This window comes from Lygodium microphyllum, chromosome 2 (genome assembly GCF_053477565.2).
Source record: "Lygodium microphyllum isolate KBCC chromosome 2, Lygodium_microphyllum_v1.1.10, whole genome shotgun sequence".
NCBI classification, from domain to species: domain Eukaryota; kingdom Viridiplantae; phylum Streptophyta; class Polypodiopsida; order Schizaeales; family Lygodiaceae; genus Lygodium; species Lygodium microphyllum.
Window position 1 is genome coordinate 140322841 of NC_141136.1, and position 22388 is coordinate 140345228.

At 38.1% G+C, this 22388-nt stretch overlaps 1 protein-coding gene across 2 annotated transcripts; it reads right to left on the reverse strand.

The window, feature by feature from the left end:
• Positions 1-10953: 10953 nt before the first annotated feature.
• Positions 10954-20438, reverse strand: LOC148040399 (7-deoxyloganetin glucosyltransferase-like). Of its 2 annotated transcripts, none has more exons than XM_087666556.1 (3): positions 19608-20438; positions 18494-19083; positions 10954-11253 (listed from the first exon to the last, which is right to left on the reverse strand). In XM_087666556.1, exons 1-3 carry the CDS (start codon positions 20377-20379, stop codon positions 11014-11016), a joined length of 1602 nt encoding a protein of 533 aa, XP_087522682.1. In that variant the 5' UTR covers positions 20380-20438; the 3' UTR covers positions 10954-11013. The 2 variants fall into 2 exon arrangements, with proteins under 2 accessions (XP_087522682.1, XP_087522679.1); XM_087666553.1 differs by lacking the exon at positions 10954-11253 and adding an exon at positions 17411-17904.
• Between the last annotated feature and the right edge of the window lie 1950 nt (positions 20439-22388).

Sequence of the window (22388 nt, forward strand, 5' to 3'; positions counted from 1 at the left end):
GGAAATACCTTTGTGAAAATTTATGTTGCAAAAACTCGTATGTTAGAGATTTCCTTTCTATCTTCAAGTCAAATGAAATGATTTGAATTTGACAATAAATTAAAGTTTATGAAATTCATAAAGAGATAAACTTACAAGGCATAAAAATTTTATGGAGCACTCCAAATTTGAAAATGAGAGAGAATCAAACAGAAGATTTGAAATAGGATAGCAACTCGATGACAAGAAGCTTTGAAGTTTGATGGAAAGTGATGAGGAGGAGCACTCCAAATTTGAAAATGATGAAGAACCAAACAAAAGTTTTCAAGTAGAACTAAAGCTAGAGAGAGAGTCCACTGTGCTAAGAGCTACTCGAGCTTGTATTGAAGGTGTGGGAGCTTTGTCAACAACAAGTACAAAGAACCCTCTTCTTGAAAGATCAAAGGTTTGATTCACCTAAAATATCACAAGAATCTATGGTTTGCATCAATTTCTTTTGCTTATATAAATCTCATTTGTTGTTCTTGTTCTTTGTTGTTTACTATCGAAGGATCTCAAAATTTTATTCATAAATTGAATTTTTTTTCAATGCTAATGTTACTATGTTTTTAGTAGATATTTTTTACAGTTTTATAAACATGCATATTAATTCTTTCTTAAAATCATTGTTAAATGTGAATAGGGTTTCTTTGCTTTGATTAAACCTTGTGTTTAACATATTTTTGAATAGATGTTTTAACCATTTATAATTGTTGAGTTTGATGATATGTTAAATGCTCGGATAAATGGGCTTGTTAGTGCTTGCATAAACCCATTTTTGAATGTGATTTGGTCCATCCAACCCTACTACTAGGGATTCTTTGCTTTGATTAAATGTTGTGTTCAATGGATATCTGAATGCCAATGGTGCGCAGATCGGATGCTGTACGCTCGTGTAGTGAATGCCGGAAGGTCCCCAAGAACAATAGAACTCTACTTTTTGCACAAAATTCAAGGTAAAAAGCATGAATGACATGAACAAGAGACCAATTGGGTGCAATCTCCCCCCATGCCTTGTGTGAGCGCTCCACAAAGCATGTATTTTATGTATTAATCATCTTCAAGCTCAAATAATAGCCCAAATTACAAAATAGCAAAGCTTTTAGCTTTTGAGTTTGCTTTAGCACAAAATAGGAATAAAGCTAATGGGCGGTGCCCAAAGAGTCTGGCATGCCCAATACAATGTCCAAGTACAAATAACATAATCGTGCGCCCATGCGCATACAAAATAATAAATAAATATCCAATGCCTCAATAAATAGGCCCGACAAAATATAGGCGCCATGCCTAAGGTATGCGCCCATTAAAATATAAATGATAAATCGAATACTCGCTATCCTCCAATGCTTTCCTCCGCCACTGCTGCTATCTCTACACATCAACTGAAGCATTCACAATCGTTAGTAAAATAATACAATTAAACTGACAAAAGTGAATATCTAGCAGTCTTCAGCTACATAAATAAATCAATTGGTTAGAAATCAATCCTAACCTTAATTTATTACGAGTACACACTCTAAACTCATAAACGTTTATTAATTTAATATGCATTTTGCGGAATCACCCATGCACACACTAAATTAATGAAATGCCCGAAAAGGACAGGTGTCCCCATATACTTCTTGCACAAAGAATCCACTTTGTGTATGAGCCCCGGTCATCAAAGTTTACGGAATCCACCGTAAAACCTTAGGAATCCATCGTGGCATGGAATCCATCGTGAAATATGTCTCCTGGCATCATAGGTGCGTAGATCAGATGCTGTACGCTCGCGTAGTGAATGCCGGAAGGTCCCCAAGAACAATAGAACTCTACTTTTTGCACAAAATGCAAGGTAAAAAGCATGAACGACATGAACAAGAGACCAATTGGGTGCAATCCCCCCCCATGCCTTGTGTGAGCGCTCCACAAAGCATGTATTTTATGTATTAATCATCTTCAAGCTCAAATAATAGCCCAAATTACAAAATAGCAAGCTTTTAGCTTTTGAGTTTGCTTTAGTACAAAATAGGAATAAAGCTAATGGGCGGTGCTCAAAGAGTCTGGCATGCCCAATACAATGTCCAAGTACAAATAACATAATCATGCGCCCATGCGCATACAAAATAATAAATAAATATCCAACGCCTCAATAAATAGGTGCGACAAAATATAGGTACCATGCCTAAGGTATACGCCCATCAAAATATAAATGATAAATCGAATACTCGCTATCCTCCAATGCTTTCCTCCGCGACTGCTGCTATCTCTACACATCAACTAAAGCATTCACAATCGTTAGTAAAATAATACAATTAAACCGACAAAAGTGAAAACCTAGCAGTCTTCAGCTACATAAATAAATCAACTGGTTAGAAATCAATCCTAATCTTAATTTATTACGAGTGCGCACTCTAAACTCATAAACGTTTATTAATTTAATATGCATTTTGCGGAATCACCCGCTATGGAATCACCCATGTACACACTAAATTAATGAAATGCCCGAAAAGGACAGGCGTCTCCAGCAACTTCTCGCACAAAGAATCCACTTTGTGTATGAGCCCTGGTCATCAAAGTTTATGGAATCCACCATAAAACCTCACGGAATCCATTGTGGCACAGAATCCACCGTGAAATATGCCTCCTGGCATCATAGGTGCACAGATCGGATGCTGTACGCTCGCGTAGTGAATGCCGGAAGGTCCCCAAGAACAATAGAACTCTACTTTTTGCACAAAATTCAAGGTAAAAAGCATGAACGACATGAACAAGAGACCAATTGGGTGCAATCTCCCCCCATGCCTTGTGTGAGCGCTCCACAAAGCATGTATTTTATGTATTAATCATCTTCAAGCTCAAATAATAGCCCAAATTACAAAATAGCAAAGCTTTTAGCTTTTGAGTTTGCTTTAGCACAAAATAGGAATAAAGCTAATGGGCGGTGCCCAAAGAGTCTGGCATGCCCAATACAATGTCCAAGTACAAATAACATAATTGTGCGCCCATGCGCATACAAAATAATAAATAAATATCCAACGCCTCAATAAATAGGTGCGACAAATATAGGCGCCATGCCTAAGGTATGCGCCCATCAAAATATAAATGATAAATCGAATACTCGCTATCCTCCAATGCTTTCCTCCGCCACTGCTGCTATCTCTACACATCAACTGAAGCATTCACAATCGTTAGTAAAATAATACAATTAAATCGACAAAAGTGAATACCTAGCAGTCTTCAGCTACATAAATAAATCAATTGGTTAGAAATCAATCCTAACCTTAATTTATTACGAGTACACACTCTAAACTCATAAACGTTTATTAATTTAATATGCATTTTGCGGAATCACCCATTCACACACTAAATTAATGAAATGCCCGAAAAGGACAGGCGTCCCCATATACTTCTTGCACAAAGAATCCACTTTGTGTATGAGCCCCGGTCATCAAAGTTTACGGAATCCACCGTAAAACCTTAGGAATCCACCGTGGCACGGAATCCATCGTGAAATATGTCTCCTGGCATCATAGGTGCGCAGATCAGATGCTGTACGCTCGCGTAGTGAATGCCGGAAGGTCCCCAAGAACAATAGAACTCTACTTTTTGCACAAAATGCAAGGTAAAAAGCATGAACGACATGAACAAGAGACCAATTGGGTGCAATCCCCCCCCATGCCTTGTGTGAGCGCTCCACAAAGCATGTATTTTATGTATTAATCATCTTCAAGCTCAAATAATAGCCCAAATTACAAAATAGCAAGCTTTTAGCTTTTGAGTTTGCTTTAGCACAAAATAGGAATAAAGCTAATGGGCGGTGCCCAAAAAGTCTGGCATGCCCAATACAATGTCCAAGTACAAATAACATAATCGTGCGCCCATGCACATACAAAATAATAAATAAATATCCAACGCCTCAATAAATAGGTGCGACAAAATATAGGTGCCATGCCTAAGGTATACGCCCATCAAAATATAAATGATAAATCGAATACTCGCTATCCTCCAATGCTTTCCTCCGCGACTGCTGCTATCTCTACACATCAACTGAAGCATTCACAATCGTTAGTAAAATAATACAATTAAACCGACAAAAGTGAATACCTAGCAGTCTTCAGCTACATAAATAAATCAACTGGTTAGAAATCAATCCTAACCTTAATTTATTACAAGTGCGCAGTCTAAACTCATAAACGTTTATTAATTTAATATGCATTTTGCGGAATCACCCGTTATGGAATCACCCATGTACACACAAAATTAATGAAATGCCCGAAAACGACAGGCGTCTCCAGCAACTTCTCGCACAAAGAATCCACTTTGTGTATGAGCCTCGGTCATCAAAGTTTACGGAATCCACCATAAAACCTCACGGAATCCATTGTGGCACGGAATCCACCGTGATATATGCCTCCTGGCATCATAGGTGCGCAGATCGGATGCTGTACGCTCGCGTAGTGAATGCCGGAAGGTCCCCAAGAACAATAGAACTCTACTTTTTGCACAAAATTCAAGGTAAAAAGCATGAACGACATGAACAAGAGACCAATTGGGTGCAATCTCCCCCCATGCCTTGTATGAGCGCTCCACAAAGCATGTATTTTATGTATTAATCATCTTCAAGCTCAAATAATAGCCCAAATTACAAAATAGCAACCTCTTAGCTTTTAAGTTTGCTTTAGCACAAAATAGGAATAAAGCTAATGGGCGGTGCCCAAAGAGTCTAGCATGCCCAATACAATGTCCAAGTACAAATAACATAATCGTGCGCCCATGCGTATACAAAATAATAAATAAATATCCAACGCCTCAATAAATAGGCGCGACAAAATATAGGCGCCATGCCTAAGGTATGCGCTCATCAAAATATAAATGATAAATCGAATACTCGCTATCCTCCAATGCTTTCCTCCGCCACTGCTGCTATCTCTACACATCAACTGAAGCATTCACAATCGTTAGTAAAATAATACAATTAAACCGACAAAAGTGAATACCTAGCAGTCTTCAACTACATAAATAAATCAACTGGTTAGAAATCAATCCTAACCTTAATTTATTACGAATGCGCACTCTAAACTCATAAAAGTTTATTAATTTAATATGCATTTTGCGGAATCACCCGCTATGGAATCACCCATGTACACACTAAATTAATGAAACGCCCGAAAAGGATAGGCGTCCCCATCAACTTCTCGCACAAAGAATCCACTTTGTGTATGAGCCTCGGTCATCAAAGTTTACGGAATCCACCGCAAAACCTCACCGAATCCACCGTGGCACGGAATCCACCGTGAAATATGCCTCCTGGCATCATACCCCCGGGGTGGGATAGCAATTGACCTCAATTGCTATTAGCTCAATGTGGAGCTAACAGAGTGGGGAAAGCATTTAAGTCTCTAGCGTGCATCCATTGGGCTTCTTCTACAGGATGATTCTTAAATTTAACTAAATATCTAGAATATCTTCGGCCAGTTCTAGTTGTCATAAAATCAGTATCTATGATAGCTTCAAGTTCAAGTATTTCAGTCTCTTCCTCTAACAAAGGTGGGTTTTCATAAACAGGGTGTACATGTAATTGGCCTCTAAATGGTCTTAATAAACTAAGGTGAAATGTGTTGTGAATTTTCCAGTGAGGTGGTAATTCTAACTTGAATGCATTGTCATTAATTTTATGAATGATCCTAAATGGCCATAGAATCTAGGGGCTAATTTAACAACTGGGTGTCTATCTACACTTTGTAGTCTACGTTTTTCTATTCTCAACCAAACATAGTCATCAACTTTGAAATTCATTGCTTGTCTTTTCTTATTGGCTTGTTTGGTATATGATTGCTGGGCTTTGGCAATCATGTCTTTAACCTCATCAAAAATAGTATTATGCATAGTAGCAATATCATCAGCACTCTGAATTCTATTTGACAAAGATGCAACATGTGTAGACAATCTATAACCATAAATGACTTCAAATGGTACTTTCTTTGTAGATGTGTGTGGTGTATTGTTATATGCAAACTGTAATAAATGCAAATGTGTATCCCATGTCTGTTGTTTAGAAATAGTGTAAGCACGTAAAAGATCTAAAATAGTACTATTAGTAGCTTCTGTTTGTCTATTAGTTTCAGGATGAAATGCAAATGAGAAATCAATTTTTGTGCCTAGGTTAGCAAACAGAGTAATCCCAAAGTTGTTACAAAATCTAGAATCACGATCAGAAATAATAACTTTTGGTAATCCATGGTTAGTGAAAACAGTTTTCAAAAACAACTGTGCTGCCTGTGATGCTGTTAAAGTTTTCTTACATGGAATGAAATATGCTTGTTTACTAAACCTATCTATTACTATCCAAATCATATCACGGTTAGATTTAGTATTAGGTAAACTAGTAATAAAATGCATAGAAATTTGTTCCCATGGTCTAGATGGAATAGATAAAGGCATAAGTAATCCATACTGTTTACCATGATGTCTCTTAACTCTTTGACAAATCAAACATTCAGAAACAAAGTTAGATACATTAGTGTCCATATGCGGCCAATAAAAATCTTCAGTTAATGTACGTAAAGTAGATATGATACCTCTATGACCTTGATATGGAGGACAATGAATCTCATTCAAAACAAAAGATCTGAATGGAACTGTAACACATAATCTCTTTTTATAAAACATAAATCCATCATTATAAGATAGTGAATCAATAGGAATCGAGTTATTTTGAGCTAATTTATTCCAATTAGCATGAAAAGTAATGTCTTGATGATAAGTATCTTTCATAGCAATCAAAGAATCAAATGATATAACAGAAATATTATGAATGGCAAGTCTTCTACTTAATGCATCAGTCACTACATTTTTTTTACCAGGTTGATATTGAATGATAGGATGAAAACTCTGAATAAAAGATGTCCATTTGATATGTCGATCAGATATTTGGGGTTGGCTAAGTAAATGTTTAATACTTTGCTGATCGGTCTTAATCATAAATTCAGATCCCATTAAGTAGTGTTTCCATTGTCTTAAGGCTTGTACAATAGCTAATAATTCTTTGTCATATGTGGAATATTTCAGTTCAGAGGGTTTCATCTTACAACTAGAATAGGCTATAGTATGATTATCCTGCATAAGTACGGCTCCTATTCCTGATCCACTAGCATTGGTCACTACTAAAAAGAATGGTCTATTAAAATTAGGCAACTATAGTACAGGAGCATGGGTTAATGCATGTTTCAATAAGTCAAAGAATTTCTGTTGATTATCGAACCAATGATAAACAATACCTTTCTTCAAAAGTTTAGTCAATGGTAAAGCAAGTAATGAAAAATTACGCACAAACTTCCTATAGAAACTAGCAAGGCCTAGGAATGATCGTAACTCATGCACATTTTTAGGTACAGGCCAATTCAATATTGCATCTATTTTCTTAGGGTCAACTTTAATTCCATCAGATGATATGATATGACCTAAATACTCAATTTCTGTTTTAAAGAATTCACTCTTTTCCGGATTTGCATACAGTTGATTATCTTTTAATAATTGGAAAACCAATGACAAATGCTCATAATGTTCTTTCTCATTTTGACTAAATACCAAAATATCATCAAAGAAGACAATTACACAATACTGATATTTCAAAAATATACGGTTCATCATTCCACTAAATGTAGCAGGTGCATTAGTCAATCCGAAAGGCATCACTTAAAATTCATAATGATCAAACTGTGTCCTAAATGCAGTCTTGAATATGTCCGACTTATCTAGTCTCACCTGATGATAACCAGATTTAAGGTCTATTTTACTAAATATGGCAGAACCTTGCAGTTTATCCATAAGGTCATCGACTCTAAGAATTGGATACCTATTCTTTACAGTGATCTTATTTAAAGCTCGATAGTCAATGCACATACGATAGGTATTATTCTTTTTCTTGACTAATAGAACAGGTGCACCAAATGGAGAACTACTAGGTCTAATCAATCCTCTATTTAGTAATTTCTCGACTTGACTTTGAATTTCTTTTTGCTCTATCTGGTTATGCCTATATGGTGCTTTATAAGGTGGTTATGTACCAGGAATCAAATCTATTTTATGGTCTTCTGGACGTGAAGGAGGTAAACCAGGTGGTAGATCTTCGGCAAAACAGTCTTTAAAATGTGCAAGAAATTCTTTATGCCTAGGATGCATATGATTTTCTTTAACTTGTAGTTCATTCACCCAAATGAGATAAGATTTACTACTTTTGCGTACTGCATGTTTAGCTTGAGTATGCGAAAGCAGTGGAAAAGCATTAGATGCATGCATACCATACAATGTAATATGTTTTCCTTGAAATTTAATGTTAATTGAATGTGTGGAATAATCTATATCTGGATTATGCTGATGACGCCAAGGCATACCTAAAATAATGTCACTGGACTGTAGTGGTACAACTAGAAAATTTCTTCTTTCAGTGTATTGACCAATTTGAATTTCTAAATCATACACTTCATGTGTACCATTATACCTAGTGCCTAAGAATGCTGCTTTAATGCGATAATGCGTAGGTACAGTCTGTAACTTCAATTCTTTTACTAGTTTTGCAGAAATAAAATCATGAGTACTACCATCATCATGCAAAATAATTTTTTCCTTTCCATGCACTAAACATTTCATAGTCAATAAAGAATGTGGAGTTAGCATACCTGGTAAAGTATCCGAAGGAGTAGTAATGTCGTCCTCATTTTCCGTGAAATCAGGCATTTCTTCATGTTCGTTTTCTTCCATTGCTCCAAGGTAGTTGATATGGACAGGTGGCTTCTTCGAATGGCAATTTGCTGCTAGATGTCCAGGCTGGTGGCATTTATAACATACTATAGGCTTTGCTTTGGTTACATTGTTTGCAATGGCAGGAAGTCTAGGGATATTGGGATTTGGCTGTGGAATAGGCTTGGGGTTTTGATTGGCATTGGATGGTAAAGCAGGTGGTTTTGCCCAATTTTTATGGAAAGATGATGAAGGAAAAACGACCTTGATTAAATCTTCTAAAATTTGAGTTGAATTGCTTAGATCCATAGTTACCATTGGCTTGGAATTGCTGTGGACGTCTATCTCTACCTCGCAGCTTGTCTTTAGTGTCGTGAGCTAATGAAATTGTGTCTTCTAGAGTTGCAGGCTTGAACATATTAACTTCAGTGTAGTAATGCCCAAGGAGTCCAGACATATACTTGCGCTTGTGTGTCGCTTCAGGTCATCTTCAAGCATGTGTAACTGGAGTAGTGCATTCCAAAAGCACTCTGTATACTGAGGAATAGGCTCACGATCTCGTTGCTGAAGAAGGTCCCATTGCTTTATGGCTTTTTCATGAAATTGGGTAGGAAGGAAATTCTGCATAAACTTCTTCTTGAAATTCTCCCAGGTAGTGGGACAATCTATACTCTTGCGTATCACAGTCCACCAAAGAGATGCTCTATCCACTAAATGATTAGTGACACACTTGATTTTATCTTTTTGTGCATAGGTTTCCTCATGAAAGTAGTTGTCAAACTGACTAATGAATGCAAGAACAGTTTTTCCCTCTCGAGTGCCATTGAAAGTACAAAATTTGAAATTTCTTTTACTTATCTTTGTTTCCTTGCGGATGGATTGAGCTTCGAGAGTCGCATTGATGGTACGTTGAATAAGGTCTTCAGATTGAGGTTCCTCTTTGTCGGTAGTCGATCTTTGTAAATTAGCCAATTGAACTTGTAATGCTTTCCTAGCTCGTCGTTCTTCATCCAATTGCATCATAATTAAGTCCAGCTTTTGCTCCATCGTTGGTTCAGGTAGGTTGCCTTCAGCCATTAAATCATCTATATGTGGTTCTGTCATCCTGTAAAACTCAAAAGACCTCTCACTCTCAAAATCAAGTTAGCGGGATGAGCGTAGCTCAAGTTCAGGTGTACAAGGCTTATATATTTTTGGGCGTGGCTTTCACAATCTTCGTCTTCGACTATTACAAGATTTGTAATTTTTGAGAAATTTGCATTTTATCATTCTTCATATGCTGAAAATGCTTCAGCAAACCTGCGTATGCGAAGAGTACCTTCCAATGAACAACTTTGCAGTTCGGAGTTTTTGCGCAGGAACAGCCCTTCTATGAGTTTTGAACAGAAGTCAGTTTTGACTTCAGGTGACTTGTCTGACTTGCAGAGTTGCAGACTTATGTGACTTGCAGAGTTTGTAGACTTGCAGAACTTGGTTGCTTTATGTAACTTGCAGAACTTTGACTTGATAGACTTGCAGAATTTGATTGGTTGTGTGTGACTTGCAGGATTGAGAGGACTAATGTGATTGGAGCTTAGGTGATTAAGCTTTAGGCTTAATCAGTCAAAAACGGCGAATCGTGGGGGGGGGGCCATTTTTCTTCAGGCGGCGAAATTTTCGGAGATATTCAGATACCTCGCGATGAGATTTTTGAAGCTTTAAGCTTCTCTTAAGCTTTCTAAGCTTTAAATTTTAAAGCTTTGAAGATATCAAGATTGAAACTTATCTCTGCAACTCCACGACTTGAAGAAGAGGATGTAGGAGTGGTCCTCCGCCTCTACAAGCTGGTCCTTCGCGATATGATGATGGAAACAGAGGTTCTTGATCGCTAGGAATCCATCCGTATCGACCGTTTGCGACGAGATCGACCGTAGAGCTCAATCGTTCCAGGAGCTCCGCCTTCACACAAGATGGGTAGCGATTAGAAGCTCTTGATCTCAGCTTCGCTCTGATACCACTGGTGCGCAGATCGGATGCTGTACGCTCGCGTAGTGAATGCCGGAAGGTCCCCAAGAACAATAGAACTCTACTTTTTGCACAAAATTCAAGGTAAAAAGCATGAACGATATGAACAAGAGACCAATTGGGTGCAATCCCCCTCCATGCCTTGTGTGAGCGCTCCACAAAGCATGCATTTTATGTATTAATCATCTTCAAGCTCAAATAATAGCCCAAATTACAAAATAGCAAAGCTTTTAGCTTTTGAGTTTGCTTTAGCACAAAATAGGAATAAAGCTAATGGGCGGTGCCCAAAGAGTCTGGCATGCCCAATACAATGTCCAAGTACAAATAACATAATCGTGCGCCCATGCGCATACAAAATAATAAATAAATATCCAACGCCTCAATAAATAGGCGCGACAAAATATAGGCGCCATGCTTAAGGTATGCGCCCATCAAAATATAAATGATAAATTGAATACTCGCTATCCTCCAATGCTTTCCTCCGCCACTGCTGCTATCTCTACACATCAACTGAAGCATTCACAATCGTTAGTAAAATAATACAATTAAATCGACAAAAGTGAATACCTAGTAGTCTTCAGCTACATAAATAAATCAACTGGTTAGAAATCAATCCTAACCTTAATTTATTACGAGTGCGCACTCTAAACTCATAAATGTTTATTAATTTAATATGCATTTTGCGGAATCACCTGCTATGGAATCACCCATGTACACACTAAATTAATGAAACGCCCGAAAAGGATAGGCGTCCCCATCAACTTCTCGCACAAAGAATCCACTTTGTGTATGAGCCTCGGTCATCAAAGTTTACGGAATCCACCGCAAAACCTTACGGAATCCACCGCGGCATGGAATCCACCGTGAAATATGCCTCCTGGCATCATACCCTCGGGGTGGGATAGCAATTGACCTCAATTGCTATTAGCTCAATGTGGAGCTAACAGAGTGGGGAAAGCATTTAAGTCTCTAGCGTGCATCCATTGGGCTTCTTCTACAGGATGGTTCTTAAATTTAACTAAATATCTAGAATATCTTTGGCCAGTTCTAGTTGTCATAAAATCAGTATCTATGATAGCTTTAGGTTCAAGTATTTCAGTCTCTTCCTCTAACAAAGGTGGGTTTTCATAAACAGGGTGTACAGGTAATTGGCCTCTAAATGGTCTTAATAAACTAAGGTGAAATGTGTTGTGAATTTTCCAGTGAGGTGGTAATTCTAACTTGAATGCATTGTCATTAATTTTATGAATGATCCTAAATCGTCCATAGAATCTAGGGGCTAATTTAACAACTGGGTGTCTATCTACACTTTGTAGTCTACGTTTTTCTATTCTCAACCAAACATAGTCATCAACTTTGAAATTCATTGCTTGTCTTTTCTTATTGGCTTGTTTGGTATATGATTGCTGGGCTTTGGCAATCATGTCTTTAACCTCATCAAAAATAGTATTATGCATACTAGCAATATCATCAGTACTCTGAATTCTATTTGACAAAGATGCAACAGGTGTAGACAATCTATAACCATAAATGACTTCAAATGGTGCTTTCTTTGTAGATGTGTGTGGTGTATTGTTATATGCAAACTGTAATAAATGCAAATGTGTATCCCATGTCTGTTGTTTAGAAATAGTGTAAGCACGTAAAAGATCTAAAATAGTACTATTAGTAGCTTCTGTTTGTCTATTAGTTTCAGGATGAAATGCATATGAGAAATCAATTTTTGTGCCTAGGTTAGCAAACAGAGTAATCCCAAAGTTGTTACAAAATCTAGAATCACGATCAGAAATAATAACTTTTGGTAATCCATGGTTAGTGAAAACAGTTTTAAAAAACAACTGTGCTGCCTGTGATGCTGTTAAAGTTTTCTTACATGGAATGAAATATGCTTGTTTAGTAAACCTATCTACTACTGTCCAAATCATATCATGGTTAGATTTAGTATTAGGTAAACCAGTAATAAAATCCATAGAAATTTGTTCCCATGGTCTAGATGGAATAGATAAAGGCATAAGTAATCCATAATGTTTACCATGATGTCTCTTAACTCTTTGACAAATCAAACATTCAGAAACAAAGTTAGATACATTAGTGTCCATATGCGGCCAATAAAAATCTTCAGTTAATGTACGTAAAGTAGATATGATACCTCTATGACCTTGATATGGAGGACAATGAATCTCATTCAAAACAAAAGATCTGAATGGAACTGTAACACATAATCTCTTTTTATAAAACATAAATCCATCATTATAAGATAGTGAATCAATAGGAATCAAGTTATTTTGAACTAATTTATTCCAATCAGCATGAAAAGTAATGTCCTGATGATAAGTATCTTTCATAGCAATCAAAGAATCAAATTATATAACATAAATATTATGAATGGCAGGTCTTTTACTTAATGCATCAGCCACTACATTTTTTTTACCAGGTTGATATTGAATGATAGGATGAAAACTCTGAATAAAAGATGCCCATTTGATATGTCGGTCAGATATTTGGGGTTGGCTAAGTAAATGTCTAATACTTTGCTGATCGGTCTTAATCATAAATTCAGATCCCATTAAGTAGTGTTTCCACTGTCTTAAGGCTTGTACAACAGCTAATAATTCTTTGCCATATGTGGAATATTTCAGTTCAGAGGGTTTCATCTTATAACTAGAATAGGCTATAGGATGATTATCCTGCATAAGTGATGGATTCTTAAAGAGGCTTCATAGGATTATATGGATCATGTGACAAAAAGCTTCACTCTCTAATACCCATGAGTCAGTGGTAGATATTTATTGTACTGAGGAGCACACTTTTTCAATGGTCACCATGAATAACTCTAACACTACTTCAGCTGTATTGGTTGTCTCCTTCCCTTTAGTCTTCACAGTGCCATACTTTTCATCTATCTTCTTGACACAAGAATCTGCAATTGCATGTCCTTTCTTCTTACAGTAGAAGCACTCCCCTTGAAACTTTTTCTTACCACCCTTCTTCTTTTTGTTATTTTTTGGTAGAGGAACCATCTTTGCCTTTTTCATTGGCAGAGAATACAATATCTTCACTGTTGCTACCTTCTTGAGATTTAAGCTACAACTCCTCCTCCATTAGTAGTGCACAAAATTTCTCAAATGTCAAAGCTTGGGGTCTCACCTAAGTGTTTAGGGAAGTTACCAATCCATCAAACTTTGATAGATAAATCCAAAAACTCCTTTGAGCTAGCTCCTCATTAGTCATTTGTATCCTAAAGGCAGCCATTAGGTCATGTAGATTCTTGATTCGAGTGATGAGTGCTTTAGCTATCTCTCCTTTAGCAAACTTCTATGCTACTAGTTGATTCTTCAATTCTGAATCCTTGTTTGATTTTACATTTCCTATTGACTCCTCAGTATGTTCCAAGCCTTTGATGCCTTGGTTGTATACTGAAATCAAGGTCACATAATAATTTGTAACTAAGGCACACAATGCATCTGCGTTCCTTTATTTTCAAGCTCGTAGAAGATCTACATTTGGAGGAATTATAACACTCGAATTTGATGGGTTAGGGGTGGGTTGTGGTTCTGGGTTAGTCTCTTGAGTACCATCTCCAGAAGCTCATAAGAATCAAGGATAGTTGTGATTTTAAATTTTCACAAAGTATAGTTTGTACCATCTAACTTGCCTTCGTTGAAGGTTGGTGGATAAATTCTTAGTGTTTGAATTCTCAGTATAACAGTAATAACACGTGATGCGCTAGCACCGCTACTTGATACATTAGACACCATTTCTCCTCTTTGCTATTAAAGCCCTTACCTCTCGTGTACTCTTTACTCCTCAGAGCCCCATGGGCTCTAATACCATGTAGAAATTACACAACATAGTAGATAGAATCTAAGCAAGGAGTTGAGAACACACAAAAAATATGAGAAGAACAGAAACTTCTTTAATCTCAAACGAATTGATACAAAGATGGCTCTGTCTACACGTGTGCTTCCTCTGCGAAGCTTATATGGTGATCTAAACAGATGATAGGCAAAGAGCTTAAGGATAGCTAGAACAACTCTGATTGGCTGAGAGATAGATTGATGATTGCTTTAGAAGGGTCTTCCTTTTAAAGCCTTAGAAGGTAGTCTTGTTGGCATGTCTGACCATATTATGAATCTTCTCTAGTAACACTATAATAGGGAATTTGGGAATTTCCATGCACTTTGGGAACCCCCAATACCTTTATTATTTAACCATATGGTCAAAACATCTTGTCTTACTTAAAGGTGGAATCTACCCTAAATACTATATAAGCTACCTTCCCAAATCCCACTTTCAAATATGGATCAAGACTTAGGCACTTGATCAAATATTTATCACTTATTTGAAAATGGGACTTGGAAAATTTTCCAAATTCTCTAATATGGTGTTTAGACAGTCAGAGAAATATGCCAAGGAATATTTTCTTTATCGTTGAGCCAGAGACACTATCCTCAAACCCCCATCAGGGATCCCTGATAACTCCCACACCCCACAGCTGGATGCATTGTGCCTCGAGTTGCTACTAGCATAATTACTCTATTTAACCCAAGGGCTAGATCTAGAGAGGTCACCTTTTTTCCATCTGGTCACATAGACCTCATCTAACATACAAGTCAGGACTCACCCAATGTTTGTGCACACATGGCTTCTCCTCATAATGGGGGCCTTACGACTTAGAGCACCATAGATCATTAGTGGTACCTTACAAAGGTGGGGCATCGAGCATATCTAACATAGCTTTGGTATTTGCTATGAATGTTTCATTTCTACCATTCCTTCCATCACAACTAATAGCCACATCTCCTTCTCCTTCTCCTCTAGTAACATGATGTGACTTTTCCATCATATTTGGGAGACAAAACTCATATACATCTCCTAGTGAGATCCTTAGTCATTTTTGCTATCCTAAATGCTACCATTTGATCCATTAGAAGCTTTTTGGCTGTAATCTAAATCTCCAAGTTTTGAATCCTGATTTGGTTTTGTGTCTCATATTGATATCTTAGTAAATGCAAGCTTGGTTGGTGTTGGATATATGTTGATTGAAAGTGAGAACAAAATCAAATACATTGTGAATGATGGTGTAGAGTACATCTACATTTCTTTGTTTCTAAGCATAAATAAGAGTTGGATTAGGTGGAATTTGGTTGCTAGTTTCGCTTGGATCTGGGGTTACAACATGTTCAGTATCAATCCTGAAAACTATATTCAAGAACTCATATAAATCCAAGATGACCCTTATATTGAACTTCCATAAGTTCTACTTTGTGTCATCGAGTTTACATTTTGTGAAGGCAAGTGGATGACTTTGAAGAGTTTTCATTAGTGCAATGGCATTATTGCTTCCTTTGCTATTGCTATTGTTACCATTAGTCAACATCAATTTTGGTCTTTTCAACAAAGAAATTGAATTTTCTTGTACTAAGTTGTTAATCAGAGTACCTAGTGTTCTGATACTATGTAAGAAAATAGAACACAATGAAAGATAACAATTATTATAATAAGTTCAACAAAAAATAGAAAAGAAAAAAAAGGTGGTAACTAAAAACTTCACTAAATTGATACAATTGATGGTTAAAGGCTCCCCCCCCCTTTGCACTCCTATAAGCTTTGATAGTGATCTATATAGATGCTAGATGGAGGATAGTGAGCATTAAAGGTATATCACAACATTCTCAATAGCTATGTTGTATTTATATAGACAACAAACCTCATAAAGAGTTCAAAACATAGTAGGTGAGAAAGGTGGATCCATAAAGTGGATGGTAGGTGTATCCATAAAGTGAATGGTAGGTGGATCCACAAAGGAGGATCTATACAATCATTGGAAAAAAGGGGGTGGATGGATACTGCTGTTAGGGAGTAGGATATTAAATATCCTCCATCATTAGCATGTAGAATATGATATATTCTCCAACATGGCTTCCCTTAAATCACTGCTCATATGTTTCACCTACATGGTTTTCCTTAAATCACAACTTACATCTTTTACCTCAACTCACCACCTACATGGTTCATCCGATCGACTAGCCACCAACCATCATGAGATATTCCTAGGAATATTTCCCAAATCTCCATAGCTCATCACATGGTGTATATCATTAACTCTTTTCCACTTGACCTAATTGGAAAGTCCACATAGGACATCTCATGACCATTTGATCTTTAAGGTTCGACTCCTTCTAATGTCTGAATTGGGAACCGTGCCAATGCCCAGTGCCCATTGCCCATTGCCCATCATGGCTTCTTCTCATTTGTGAGCCTTACAACATTTGGCACTTGGAGCATAGATAGGTAACTGAGAATTGGGCATTTGAATGACTTCTAACATTTTGTTTAAGCACTAAAGGATAGGTTCTTGGAATAAAAAAGAATGGACTACGAGAATGTGAGAGTAGTTTTTCCATGTTTTGGAATTTTTAAAATTTGAGGGGGTTTTTTGGGAATCTTGTGACATTAAGAGCACTTTGGTATTCTTTTCCTTCTTTTTGACATCAAGGTGATAAAGCTTTTGTGGGTTCTTTCTCTTATAGAAAACTTATTCAATGTGGTGAATTCTCACAATGTCTTTCTCATTTTATCTTTTAGTTCACAAATGCACAAATCTTATTGCACATTTAGTAGTTTAAGAAGTATTTCAGTATGAGAACACTCTAGAAAAACCCAATCTTACAAAACATGTTGAGGCCTTGCACTAGTATAGAGCAAAATCTGTTGCACCCACTTCTACATAGCCGCATGTTGATATATGGATGCAAGCAAGCTTTCAAGGTTTGCAAGAGAGTGACTTTGACCACTGCTATTAGTTATTGCGTGGCTCAACTCCCTAGCTCTCCCTCGAGCTTGCTCACCCTCCTTGCTTTCTATCAATAACCTTACGACCCTCTTCACCTCCTCTTTTATCATCAAAGAAATTGAGTTCATACCACTTTTAGCAATATCCGGGCCAAGTTCATTACATCTAAAGTTTTTGGACTGAGATTCCTTTTGCCATTCAATCTCCCAACCTATCTTCCATTTTTGCACCATCATCTTGCAGTTCATTCTTTGCTCAGATGCAATGGGCCATCCGAGCATGGGAATGCCAGCAAATAAGCTCTCTAGTATAGAGTTCCACCCACAATGGGTCAAAAAGCCGCCCACTGATGGATGCCTTAAGACCTGGAACAATATACCAACCTAAAGTCAGTTTTTATGCATTTGAGCAACCCAACTCTCGTTTTATCTTACTTTTCAATAGAATGTAAATACATAAATTAGTAAGGATAGACTTTGAAAAATTCAAATTGGGCCTAATCCTATCATTGTTAAACAAAATCCACCAATAGTCTGGATAAAGTCTACCAACGTTTGGTGCTTCAAATGTTTATTAGCATCACCAATAAGGGAGTGCTATTCTAATGGTTGAAGTGAATATAATCAATTACTCCAAGTAATTTCCACTAGGATGCACGTTAGCTTTTCTTCTCTCACCTCTTCTTACATTCTTTTTCTACCAATTGGACGTGCTCTCTCTCTCTCTCTCTCTCTCTCTCTCTCTCTCTCTCTCTCTCTCTCTCTCTCTCTCTCGGGCGCCCTTGTCAAGAAGCGCCATATAATTAATTTTAGAGGAAAACAGTTTGACAAATGGAAGTAGACTAATAAATTATGGCTTAAATCAGATGATAATACTTAGATAGTTAAACTAAATTATGTGCTTCTACTTAGTTGATAAAATAGAATAGTTATGGGTTATGAAGAATGTCTTCACCTGCACTTGAGGAGCCCATGGAACCACCAAAGCTCTGTCCATTGATACCATCCCCTCAAGCAAGGCACCATATGTCTTGCCACTATTTTTTTCGATGAAATCAGGACGCACAACCCATAAGATAGGCACTCTAGCAGCCTCAAGCCCCATGGCCAAGCCTGTCACTTGCTCTTCCGGGAGGTAGACCAAGCTCCCGAATGATACATATAGAACAGAACATGGCGCCTGTGATTGCAACCATGACATGCATCTCTTATCTTGATTTCCCTCTTCACTCAACATCAAGTAGCTAGGATTAATCTGTATTGGATTATGTTTCTTGTTACGGGAAGAGATGAAAGTTATAAGAGGGCCAATTGGGAGTATTTGTGGCATCCCTTGGGTCATCTTAGAGAGTGCAGTAATCACATCCCCTTCTATTTCTGCGGATGTGTTACATAGGAGGAGATCAGCCTTTTTGCAAAGGTGCATCTGCCTCATGATAAACTGCAAGAAGGGGTGGTTGATGTCAGGAATATGCAAGACAGGGGGTAGGTCCGAGAAGTGGTAGATAGGGGGCAGTCCGGGCAGGAAATCGAGAGGGTGGCTACCTGCAATTGCAAATTTCCCATCAAAGGTAAACATTAGCATGGGTGTCTCCAATTGAATTTTGCTACAAGGGCAAAAGTTATCAAACTTCTCCCCTCATTTTTCATAGTAGCCTCTAAGAAGGTCTTGATTTAGATCTCTCAAAGCTTGTAACTGCCGATAGTACGTCTTGTTTGTTTTTTGAAACGGTTCTATATGCAAATAATGAGCTCCTCCAACCGGTTAGTAAGTGCATGGGAAGGTGAAGGAATGCAGTACTCTGTCTTCCTTCTTCTGCATTTCTGTCCAAACTTTTCCAAACGCTTCGTGTGAAGATGTCCTAAGAGATGAGACTATCAGAGATTCACTATGACTAGATTGATCAAGCATATCTGGCAGATTCAGTATGGCTAGATTGATAAAGCATATCTGCCTATTAGAAATTATGCATGACTAGTATATTTGTGTATCAGAGATTAAGCATGTAACTGACGTTAATTACATTGATTTATGGAAGATCGATGTGTATAACCAAAGCAACAGATACCTTGGTCACTGATAGAATGACATTTGTTGGAAAAGAGCAAGGGAATGCTGTCAAAGGCCGGCCAAGAGGAGAGGCAGTTTGTCCAGAGGGCGGCACGAGGGATGGAGAGGCGGGAGGCAGAGAGCGAGGTCCAAGAGAGGATGGCGTCAGAGATGAGGAAGCACGGGGGAGGCAGATAATATTGATCAGAAGAAGAAGAAGACGGAGAAGGAGAAGAAGATGACGACGAGAGCATGAGCTTATCCATGAGAGAGTCGAAGGCCGTCACGAATACATGGTTGTCAGAGGCCAATAGCTGCTCTCCAGCGTGGACGACACTCCGGAGATCAGGTGCCAAGCCATCGGGGATGCTCTCGAAGCGAAGGAATATCTCCTCATGATATTCCTGCAGCGCCTCTTCTTCTTCGTCTTGATCTTTATAAGCAGCCATATTTATATGAACTGCTGCAGCAGCTGCTGGTGCTGACTCTTCTTCTTTCATCATGAATGGCCGATGAACACCATCATCTGATACCTTTTCCTTATAAACCTTCGACCTGCATGAGTCATGATAATAATGGCTGCTGCACTGTAATTGCTTGTAGTTGTGGTGGGTGTGCACCACCGTCGTCAGCACCCCTCTTCCCGCCAGCCACCTCGCCAGCTGCATCATCGGTTCCACATGGCCTGCCAGAAAGAAAGGCAAGCACACCACATGAGGAGGAGGAGGCCTCCCGGCCAGCTTCTTCATATAATTCTGATCTCTCATGATGATCTCTGCACCCGCCGCCATCTCTAATTCCTCCCCAGCTGGTTTCCTTCTCAGATCAGACTAATATGTAGTGGCCTATACATCAGTTGGCCTGCAGCAGAGCCGGCTCTCTCTCTTCTTCTTTTTATTTCTAGAACGAGCATCTCTCGACCGGCCGGCACGGATTACGACACACACACTTCATCACTTTTCCAGATCCGGCCCTCGTGATGTTTAGAAGGCTTTCCACACGAGGTGGCCTGTCCACAAGCGAGCATAGCCTCTTATCCTGTTAGTATACCTGGTCCTCGAATGTCAGAGTGTGAGCTTAGCGTGCTAAGTATGAGTAAAGGAGAGGAATGACTACAATAGAGTGTAAGTAGAGAGGGGAGGTAGGGCGCGGGGAGTGGGGTTATGTACGGGTTTTGTAGCTATACCATTGTATTGCTGCCAAAAACATTTATATATCGAGTAGTAGTGACTGTGAGTCCTACTTGATTTTCATTTTACATGTGTTTTCCTATGCCCAGTGGTAAAGCCTTACATGTGCAGCGTCACGGGGTGTAGTCTTCTTGGGATGTGCATATGTTGTACCGTTTCTTTCATTGAAGAATACAAGAATATACCTTGCTCTCACATATCGTGTTACCTTTCTGTGCCATATTGAGTGAGTGATTGAGCTTAGGTACATTACACTTCATATCAGATCAACTTTTGCTTAGAGTTAAGGAGTGCTCACAAACACAAGAGAGAAAATCCATTGACTTGAGATCGTGTCGTGACGCCCCATGTTGCGATGCCTTACATGGCATCACCCAACATCGCATCACCTATGTCGTATCACCCCATGTCACATCGACCCTCATCTCACGATGCCCTCCGATGCGATGACCCCTAGCATGACGACCCTTGGCTTGATGAGCCTGACATGAGTTACCATTTGAAGACGTAACATGGCTTTCCATCAACATAACTACCACCTAAAGGCAAAACGTAGCTTCCCCCCAACAACAACAACAAAGCCAAGGCATGGCTTCCCATAATGACATCTTCAAGCAAATTCCAAGAAAAGAGTCAATGTCCTTAAAGATTGCTTTGGAAAAGTTGTACAAGTACAAGAGTTTGAAGAAACTATTTGAATATTAGATGAGGATGTCCTTTTAGAGCAGTCATAATGGGGTCTTAATGCTTTGGAGATACTGTGGCACTAGTTCAGTGAGCTCATAGAGCCTACGAAGTCAAATGCTATTAACAGATTATAGAATAAGTTGAGCATAAGCCAAGTTTTCTAAGATCGTATGCTTGAATATTTTTGGCTTGCTGACTTGGCTCAGTAATGATTCTAAAATCTATGGAGGATGAAAGAATGTTTAGCATCATGGCGTTTCTAAAGAAGCTGATGTACAACAAGCTAAGTACAAACTTGGATATCTACGTCATGAGATAATGTGTTTTCCAATACTCAATAGAGAACTTTCCATATGATCGAGCTTTAGCATGTTGGATATCAACTAATGCTTGCGAAAATTATGTGGATATCAATACAAGGTCAACAATACCAACATCTTCAACAAACCTAGATGAAAATAATGAAGAAACTAGTGCCACTCAATGGCAAGCTCGAGACATTCAAGCATTTTTCTTTGTATATGATCATTGATAATTTTGTATTTCACGATTTACCTTGCTTTAGTCATATTGTTTTCTCTCCATTAACATGGTTGAACTATCTTTCGTTACGGTTTCACTATCTTATTATTGAGAAAATTCTACCATTAGTAATCCAAAAATAATACTTTTAAAGTACTATATCCTTATGAGTCTCTAAGCTAGAACTTTAGCCATGCATTCTATCACATAAATTATAGATAGGTCCTTAAGGGATCCTGGAGACTAAACATCGAGATTAGGGTATCAAGTTTGCAAGAAATGGCCAAAATTATTAGTTACTAACAAGGTAGGGAACACGATTAGCACCTGAGGTTGAAGATCAACCAGCTAGGCGATTACAAAATATGAGATTGAATGCCTTAAGCGATAGAAACTAGGAC

Bases quoted from the DNA above. Each gene is read 5' to 3' on its own strand.
- LOC148040399 (XM_087666553.1), bottom strand. From the start codon at position 20,379: ATGGCGGCGGGTGCAGAGATCATCATGAGAGATCAGAATTATATGAAG. The intron at 19,084-19,607 runs GTATCTGTTGCT...TTGCAATTGCAG, and splicing joins TCATTCTATCAGTGACCAAG to GTAGCCACCCTCTCGATTTC. The intron at 17,905-18,493 runs GTGAAGACATTC...ATATTGTTCCAG, and splicing joins CATGGGCTCCTCAAGTGCAG to GTCTTAAGGCATCCATCAGT.